Raw genomic sequence first — 10,135 nt, forward strand, 5'->3', positions numbered from 1 at the left:
AAAGTGAAAGTAAAATGCGCACGCCGCTTTTACAAGCTATTTAAAAGCGAAGGAAAGCGAGGAAAAGAGGGAACGCCCCGCCCCCCGCGGTGATACCGGTATTACCGGTGTTGTCACACGTCGATTAACCGGTGGGAACATTTTCTCACCGTCACAACCCTATTATATAGTATGCTACATAGTGTGATTGTTTGGTTTGATATTTTTAACGTTGAATTTTTGGAAACCAGTGCATTTGCGTCACCAATGAGAAAATGCTAACGTGTTAGTGTCAGGTGTTTGTCACTGTAGCTATAAATTTTAAAAAGTAGCTATACATTTTTAAAAGCTATAAAAAAAACCAGCAATAGTATATCTCAATATATTGTTGTTTGTGCTGTAAATTCAGTAAAAATTAATTTATCACATAACCATGTAATATTTACAACATTTTTGCATAATCCAGTAAATATTCAACTGGAAATGGACACATTTTCTTTCTTCTATGAAACACAACAGAAGATATTTTGAAAAATGACTTTTTTGGTGTTTATAATGAAAGTAAATGGGGTCCAATATTGTTTGAAGCCCAGTTTTCTTCAAAATATCTTCTTGTGTGTGTTGGCAGAAACATTAAATAATGAATTTGTGTTTTTGGGTGAACTGTCCTTTTAAGTGTCCAAATACTTGTAGGGACCACTGTATATAGCTTGAGCTTATATAGCTTATTCATTACATTTTGTAAATGCCATTAAAATTAATGATATGTAACTATAAATAATTGCATTATTATGTGTTAGTCCCCGCTGAGCTGTCAGTATTAATCTGGAGTGTGTGTTAGAGAGGAGCTGGTTTTAAATGTTAGCTCAAGCTCCCCACGTGGAGCCTCATCTTCACAGACAGCAGACTTAAGAGGCGGCTCTCTGTAGTTTCATTTCACATACCCATAATAACTTCACCTCTCCACTGTTTCCTCTCATCATCGTCTTTATCAAACGCCTGCCTGATGCTTATCTACTGTCTGGAGCTGAGAGTGGCCCCTACACAGCGAAATGCCACAACTGTGTGTGTGTGTGTGTGTGTGCTGACGGACTGAGCTGCCCAACTTGTCCTTGTCTTATCTTATCTCCCGCCTTGCCGCGGTTTTATCTGCCACAGCTGTGCGAGTCTCTGGAGGACCTGCAGAATGTCTGTGTGTGTGTGTGTGTGTGTGAAAGAGACAGATGTAGACGCAGGAAGTGTAATGTCGTATTTCGTGGTGTGCTAGGCTCTGAATCTGTTAATAGTAGGAAATGTTATTTTTTGCGTGTGGGTGGGTTTTGATGTGTAACATTTGTTGTTTGCCTAAAATCAGCCTGGATTTTGTAACACCCTGTAAGCGTATGCATGTATTGGCCATTCAGATGGTCACAGGTTTGTGTACACCTTTGCATTTGTACACATTAGTCCGTCCGTGTGTGTGTGTGTGTGTGTGTGTGTGCTGACGGACTGAGCTGCCCAACTTGTCCTTGTCTTATCTTATCTCCCGCCTTGCCGCGGTTTTATCTGCCACAGCTGTGCGAGTCTCTGGAGGACCTGCAGAATGTCAATGGCCAGCTGAGGACTGAGGGCCAAGCCATATGGAGCATGATGGGGGGGATCCTTGGACAGGTATGGCTTACCTTCAACTGCCTCATCGTTTCTCTCCCCTGTCCATCTTCATTCCGTCACTCTCCGCCCCATCCCATCCTTGATCCAGGTGTACGCCTCATCTATCACATCTCCAGTGAGCTTACAGCCCACCCTGATACAAACAGCTTCCTTCAAGCACTCTGATTAGATTGGGATGGGTCCATTTCTTACAAATTTCTGAATTCCACTTCAAACCCATGCAATTCAAGGTATCTTAAAATTAAAGTTTTTTTTTTTTAGTTTGCTGTAACTATTTTCTACGCTCTCAGTGACCTTTAGTTTGAAGAGGCTGTTTTTGTTACTGTACCTTTAAGACTACTGTATGTAAATGCAGAGTGTGTCCTTTTAAAATGCATTTAAATGTCTATTTAATTTACACATTTTTTTTTTTTTACATTTTTAAAGTGAATTTAAGTATCTTATATAGGATAATAACTAGATTAGAATATAATTTTAAAACATTGATCCATTTATTTGTTTCTGTTATCCTTTTTTAACATTATTTTGTTCCCTGCCCCTTTTAAGTTACGCTAACGTTCAGAAGTTTGGGGTCAGTTATGTTTTTTATTTTTTTTTAAGAAATATTTATTTCAGCAAGGAAGTATTAAATTGATCAAAAGTGGCAGTAAACAGTCACAGTGTTACAACTGATTTTAAAATAATTATGTTATTTGCTGTTATACTGTTGTATATTTCAAATGCTGTTTTTTTTTTTAATCTTTTCAAACTTAATCCTGCAAAAAAAGTAACATGATTTTCACAAAAATATTAAGCAGCACAACTTTTTCAGCATTTATAATAAGAAATGTTTCTTGAGCAGCAAATCAGCTTATTGGAATGATTTCTGAAGAATCATGTCACACTGAAGACTGGAGTAATGGCTGATAAATTCAGCTCAGAAAATTAATTCTCTTAACTTGAAAGCAGCTACTCTGAAATGACCTTTGTAATAATTGGCTGATGTTTTCACTTGAACTATTGGCAAAAAGTGCACACCATCATTTGTGATTGTGACATCAAAAGCATAACTATAGCTATCCAAATTTTTTGCGCATTAATAACTGTAAATTTGAACATCTATGTCTGCACGGTATATCAGACTCTTATTTTGAAAGCTATATTGTGCATTATAGCTTATTAACCTTTAGTTAATAAAGTGTAAAGTGATTTGAGTCGACATCTCTTTGGCTAATAGACATCTTTCACAGTTTTGCTCTATGTTGTAGACGTTTTGGGTACTGAGACATATCATGTGGATCTAGCAGCATGAGTGTATTGTTCGCAGAATTAGTTTTTGACTTAACAGTGGAAAGAGTGTAAAGAGAGCAGAAGTCTTCTCCCTGGATTTTTCGCACCTGGGTAATGAGCTGTGATTGAAAGAAATCTAGATTGTAGGCAGTACCCCACAGGGTAGACAGCGTTGAGGTAATTCTCTTCGCTGTAATGGGCCTCTTGTTTGCGAAATTCTTTCATTTGCGCTAACTGATTGACCTGTCATTGGCCATGCACTCAGCCCTGACTCTGTTGCTAAAAGCCGCCAACCTCTCCCCTGCTCACTATGGCAACCACATCACCAAGGTGCGTCGCCATGGGTGACGGTCACTTAATGAGTGCGAAAATGTGAAAGTCTGAAATGTTCTGTAGATCTCTCTTTTTGTCTAAATAACAGTCTGTGCTTAGAATGCCATTTAGCAGGATATGCACCGAAACAAAAATGTCATTGGCAACAGCAACCGTGAAAGGTATTGTTAGGATTCTGTGTTTTAAAATAATCAAAAAGTTTGTCGAAAAGTTTTATCCTCTTTGTTGGAGCTAAACGTTGCTCAATTTCATGCATATTCTGCGTGCGTATGTGAAGAATTAGTGTAGTGGTAAAAAGCCCAGGCTGAAAGGCCACACACACACTTACAGCATGGCTTCAGAGTGAGAGCTTGTCACTGAGGAGGTATCGCCAGTCCTCTGTGTTTTGTCACCGTTTTAATCACTATGATACACCCAGGAAGAGTGAATTTGATGAGATGCCTGTCTGGAATGAAGATGAGAGTCCACACTTCCTTATGATAACCTAAAACCGCAACAATCTGAACTGCCGCATACATCGCTGTCTCACTTTTGATGCAGCGACAAAACGTTTAAAAGGTGCCCATTTGTATGCACCCATGTGCACTTGTTTAAAACTTAATTTGCGCTGAATAACCAGTTACCCGGCTTAGAGAGTGTGTAAGATGGTTAATTAAAAGGATCTCTTAAAATGTCCTCTCGGCAGATAAATGCCGCAGTAATGGAGCGAGAGGGTAGAAGGAGGCGAGGAGAGCCGAGTGGTCTGGAAAAGAGCGAGCCAGTGAATCTGCAATGATGGTCATAAATCACATAATTAGAAAACGCACACCGCTTAAGTAGCAACATCAGTCAAGGCGCCCCGCTCGTTTGTGTCATCTATCTACTACATTTTTGTTCCCTATCAGTCATTGGCGTCTGCACAGAACCCTCAAATTATTGATGATCTCAGGAGAGGGTCTTGTCTCTCGTGCCACCCTGGGTGAGGGAGAACTCTCACCGGTGCACTTTGAGAATGAGAATGTCTTTGATAGCAAAAGGATCTTATGACCTTTGCAAACTTGTATGCAGCAAGTAATTGGTTATCATAAACAAAATGATCTTTCAAATTTGAATAACACTATACTTTTTGTTGTGTTACCTTTACAGCATTAAATTACAGAAAAGTAATGCTGTTGCATGAGTGTTTCTAATGCAACGGCTGGGGTATTATGGCAAATTTGTAATTTTTCTCTTGTCTGAGCAACATAATCAGTCTCTCAGTTTTTTCCTTTATGTGAAGTCATAGACACTACTGTGTTTTTTTTTTTTTTGGAAAGATTTTATACTTTATGTCCTTTAGTTGCATTTTAAATCATGCTTCAACAATGATATCAAATCAAACAATGATCTGATTCACAAATTGGACTGATCTGGTTCCTGACGTGATATGAACAAGCTATTATTTGTGAACAAGTATTCCACAGTTTTGGATGTTCTTGTCATAGAGTTTAAAGTTATTGACAAAAAAAACAACAAAGCAAAAACCAAAATCACTGCTTCTTTATGAACCATCAGTCGTTCTCAGAAAATGACAAAAATTCTGCAATGGATTTGAAAAAAGTTATATTTATCAGGGATGTAACGATTCACTCAACTCGCAATGCGATACGATTCATGATATTGATTTCACAATACGATTTTCTTACAATTGTGTTTTAACAAAATTAGATTTAATACAAATTATAACTGAAAAAGTGCCCTTTTATTATTGCTTGGACAAAGTGCTGCATATGTGTTTGTGAAATTGAAATATGTCAAATAACAAAACTAAATTGAAACCCCAAATCAAATAAATAAAACACAAATAAAATAAATCTCTTCATATAAACAATTCAAACAAAGATGCTGCATTCATGCACCATGAGCAGTTTTTAATCTAAATTAGAATGTATAATTTTGAAATTAGAAGTAAAAACCGAACGGTCTGACTTTTATCTTGTGAAACTATATTACACAAAACATCTGCATGAAACAAAAACAGCAGACGGCCTGAATGAAAACTCAAATTCACTCTCTGACAGCAGGTGGCGCTTATGGGACAGCCACAATATAGCGGAAAATATAGCCGCAAAATACCATCTAAACATTTCTGAAGACAGTCAATTCCCCTCAGAGATACATTCATATAAATGCCTACCCCCAATGGGCTTTATGCACAATCGCTTCCGCGTTTTGCCTCAGTCAGCTCAGTTACATCCGGTACTGCGCTGGAAGCCGTTTTTGCTATTGCTGTTAACTGTGGAGACATCGCAGGAGAAGTTGATATTTTGTACTCGCTTTTTAAAAGAGCTTCCCCGGATTACTGTGAACTATGCTAATCACATTGTGAGGCAGTCTGTGCTCCTGTAATGTCCATTAAACCTTTACTAAGTTGGCACAAAAACAAGCACAACTAAAGCACTGCTTTTCTATGTACAAAAACTCTCTAAATATTGTAGTGAAAGTTTTAGCGTTAATCAGACATTAAGAAGTTTTTCTGAGAATTTCATAAAAATTTAGCTGTGGACTCGTGAATTTGCTGACAATTTGTGGGGAAGAAAATGTCATTTAGCTCTTTCCCCACATTAAATGTTGTTTCTCTAATTCCTGTTTATCTTTAGTCATGTTTAGAAATTGTATGTTTTTGTGAATGTAAAAAAAAAAAAATCTTATATTAAATTAAATATTTAATGTGGACATCAACATCATTTTGGGCTCCCCAGACAAATCCACCCTATTTGGAAATGTTGTGAGTTATATGACCCCTCTCACAGTACCACTGGGATTCTCCATAATCTCTGCAAGACAGCAAAGTCTGTCTGGCTCCCTCAGCAGATGGCCAACCGCCTGTTTGGCTGTTTTGTGAGGCTTTCATTGCTGTTTTTTTTTTGTTTGTTTGTTCTTAGACAAAAACCTTTCTCCAAATAATATTCCCACTGAAATAGTGTGGATAGGCGGGACTGTCCACAGTAACCCAGAGGTTGCGGGATGTAAAACCTGGCGTCTCCTGGCTCAGCTCTCCAGCCTGTTATAATCCCTGTGGTGCACTGGAGAGGGAGTGTCACCATGGGCACACTGAACTGAGCACGCTCCGATTAGAAAGCCTCTGGGAGAAGCTGCTCTGTGTTGCTGTGCGACCGGATCCTACTAGATATTTTTTTCTAATTAACCCAGACAGAAAAGATGCAGCACAGATGTATAGACAGAAAATAGAAAACTTTTTTTTCCCCTTTTCCTGGCCACTATCCTCTCTCCAAACCCCATCAAAGTATCTCTAGAAGTAACTTTCTTAGAAGCTCTTAATTGAACTTATTTACATTATATTATTGTAATAGATAATACATAAAATGTCTGGTGATGCTGATTTGCATTCCGGAATGAAAGTCACATAGTCACCTCCTCTAGGTGTCTGTAAGATCTAGCTTACCCTTTCTTTCTTTCATTTCCCTTTAAAAATAAATACAAAGTGATATCTTCACCAAAAAATAGATGTGATGTCAGTGTACTGGCAAGAATGTCAAGTGACCTTGTTTGGCAAAAAAAAAAAAAAAAACTTTTCTGAGTTTAAAAAGTATGTTTCCTTTCATTTGCACTATTAGAGGGGTCACAGTGCTTTGTGTGATGCATCATAGCCATGATTAAAGCTATTAGGAAGGTTGCACATAGAAGAAATGAGAGAAAAACAGGCATAAATTGAGTTATTTCTGTGCCAATAGCAGCATCAAACAGAAATGCAATTATTCAAACAAGTTTCCGAAATACTCCAGCCAGCTTCCATTGTCACAAACCTACCATTTATAGAAGGCATAATTCGTTAAGGCAGTGTTTCTATGTCAGGCCCGCTCAAACAAACATAAAGCTCCGTAGAGCCACAGTGTTTGTGCTTATTGTTGTCTCTTCACTTGAGGATCGGATAAAAGTATTTTAACATTGAAGAAAAACATATATTGAGGGGAAGACAAAGAAAATCCTTCACACAACATTGACAGAATAATTTTTTTATAATATTAATAAACAAGCAAAAAATGGCAAAATGCTCAGGGACAAAACATTTTTGATTGAACAGTAATGATGATGCAAATTGAAAATGTTCTTGCTCTGAGCACTTTTTTCCTCTTAATAAATTTACTTTTTTTATGGGTATATCCATTTGCATTTCCTTTCATTTATTTGAGTCTTCATACAAAAGTAAATTAAAATGTAATTGCTCTCTTTATCTGTCTGTCCTTCAAAATAATCATCTATCGATCTATTTATCTGTCTGTCCATGTATCTGTCTAAAAAATCACCAAAAACAGATGTGTTAAAAATTAATGTTATACTCTAAAATATTTAATTGCATTTCCGAATAGTGCTCGATAAGGACATGAATACCTCGAGTTGTGGAGTTAATTGAGGAGAGAGATGTGCTGGCAGACAGTAAAACAGGCTGAAATATCCAATAGAGATGCATTGAAGGACCAAAGCCATTTCTAGTTACCAGAATATCATACTGGAGGTGGACTCTTTTGACTGGGGCTAGTAAGCATCCACCCAGATCACCTGATCAACTGTATAGCACTGCCCTGGCAAAAACTCAAGTAACTCTCAAGTTATGAAGGTCTAGTTTAATATTATGCTGTTGGTTTGTTAATAAATAATTTTATGTGTCTTTCAAATGTAGTGAATTTCAGTGTTCTGCTTTATTTGCAGAAAGTGAACTCTCCTCCAGTTCTGAAAGCTCCCAAAGAGAGAAAGCCAAGCAAGAAAGAGGGAGGATCACCAGGGAAGGCATCGAACCTCCCAGCTATGCTCTACAGGTTAGCTTGTAGCCGTTACAGGGTTCCAGCTGGTGCCCGGCATCAGTCATGACACCTGGCCACTGTTATTCTAATATCATTTTTAAATGTAGATCTAGGGTTCATAAATTATGCACTGAAAGAGAGAAAAGTGTGTGAAAAGATGCCTTGCCTTAAAAAGCAATGTTTTAATGTGGTTGTGTGCTGTAAATAAGAAACAGTTTTGTGTTCTTTGCAGCTGTGGGATCTGTAAGAAAAACCAAGACCAGCATCTTTTACTTCTATGTGACACCTGTAAGCTGTATTACCACCTGGGCTGCCTGGACCCACCACTCACACGCATGCCGAAGAAGACCAAAAACAGCTACTGGTGAGAACAGGAATGGGAGATGGAATTAAAATGTGATAAAATTAACTTCTGGAAGTGCTGAAACTTCTTGAGCAGGGTTTCTAATATTCAACACTGGCTAATAATTGTAAAAATAAAATGTAACGTTTAAAATAAGTTAATAAAAACACTCGCTTATAAAGATATTTGGAAAATATTGAATTACTTGCTTGCATGTCATGTGAACACAAACCCACATCAGAAATCTAATTATTAAAAGATTGATTCTTTAAATATTAGCTTCAAATCTTCATCTCACCAAATTTTGGTAATCCCTGCTCTTGAGGAAACAAATAAACGTTTTATAAACAATTCCCTTTTTTTTCTAGAGCTGTCAGTGTAGCAAAGTTTTTTTAATCCAGTTACATGAGATGCTAATAAATAAATCAGATTTATATATGGGTCAGGGAGCATGATTAATTGCAGGATTTTTATAACTTTTTTGTTATAGTTAATTACTAAATTAACATGTTAAGTTCATAGCTTTATTTTTTTTGTCAAAATAAATAGCAAATTAAAGATGCTGTTTCAAATTCTAAGTGCAGTATTCCACTCGCAGTGCTTCATGTTCACTTTCATAAGGTTATAATAACTGTCAATTTGAAAATGTATGTGGAGCTCCACAGTTGCATGCGTGAACGTTTCTGTGTTTTGTTTATTTGTCACGCTGAGCCCAATGCTTTCGCTGCTGATTCGAGTAATTCATTTAATCCATGAATAAGAAAGCGTGATGGCGTTCCGCGCTGCTGGATGGAAATTAGAAAGCATTTGAAAGATAAAATTGTGTGGGGGGCCAAGTCATACCTAATTACTGGCAACTGCCTGCCCGTGAGACAGTAATACTGTATAATCAAAAAGCTTTTGCTCGCACTAAAGAATGTTGCTATTCCTTCAATTTTATGTATTTTTTGCGGGATATTTTAACAACACTTTTGTTGGAATGAATATGACACATCTGCTTCCAATGTAAAAACATCGGCATGGACCTTGAAAGCCACTCTCTCATCTCAAAGATTTCTCCATATTGAGAAATCAATAAGGTCAGATGAAAGCTAAAGAATACCCGACTCCTTTGTCTTTCTCTCTCTTTCTGTCTGTCACTCTTACTTTTCCAGGCAGTGCTCTGAGTGCGACCAGGCCAGCAGTGACGAGGCTGACATCGCCATGGAGACGCTACCGGATGGAACCAAAAGGTCCAGGAGGCAGATCAAGGGACCAATCAAATTTATCCCTCAAGAAATGAGCCCAGAGCCCAAGAAGCTTCAAGTGAGAGGGACTGTGAGTATGAGCATATCATGAGTTCACTGATGACGAACATGTGTTAAAAATACTTGAAAGAAGGCACCTAATACCCTTTTTCCACCAACACAAAGTCAGCGCTGGTGTCAATTCTGCAGCGTTTCACAGATCTCCACTGATGATAAAGGTGGTTTTCTAACCAAGGACCACTAGTGCCATCACATAATCAGTTATGTGTTCGTTCAGCTCTTAAGTCAGTGAAAACACACTGCAAAAAATGGCTTATCTTACTTAGTATTTTTGTCTTGTTTCTAGTCAAAATATCTAAAAAAAAAACTAAATATCAAGATGAATGAATGATGCATTTATATAGTGCTTTATTGTGTATTGTTGTACACCCAAAGCAATTTACAATCATGTGGGGGGGGAGGTCTCTCCTCAACCACCACCAGTGTGCAGCATCCACTTGGATGATGCGACGGCAGCCACAGGACAACGGCAC

At 37.7% G+C, this 10,135-nt stretch overlaps 1 protein-coding gene across 4 annotated transcripts in view; it reads left to right on the forward strand.

Annotated features, from left to right (window-relative positions):
* The window catches only part of LOC107698992 (PHD finger protein 14-like), a 97,962-nt gene that overhangs the window by 44,317 nt on the left and 43,510 nt on the right, over positions 1 to 10,135 (forward strand). For 3 of the 4 annotated variants that reach the window (XM_016500126.1, XM_016500130.1, XM_016500128.1), the window contains 4 exons: positions 1,534 to 1,629; positions 7,921 to 8,027; positions 8,245 to 8,376; positions 9,510 to 9,672. In XM_016500126.1, the coding sequence (XP_016355612.1) occupies positions 1,534 to 1,629; positions 7,921 to 8,027; positions 8,245 to 8,376; positions 9,510 to 9,672 (498 nt within the window). The remainder of the gene's footprint in view (positions 1 to 1,533; positions 1,630 to 7,920; positions 8,028 to 8,244; positions 8,377 to 9,509; positions 9,673 to 10,135) is intronic. The other variant, XM_016500127.1, reaches the window with a different exon arrangement.

Source organism: Sinocyclocheilus anshuiensis, unplaced genomic scaffold, assembly GCF_001515605.1.
Source record: "Sinocyclocheilus anshuiensis isolate Anshui unplaced genomic scaffold, SAMN03320099.WGS_v1.1 scaffold74, whole genome shotgun sequence".
NCBI lineage: Eukaryota > Metazoa > Chordata > Actinopteri > Cypriniformes > Cyprinidae > Sinocyclocheilus > Sinocyclocheilus anshuiensis.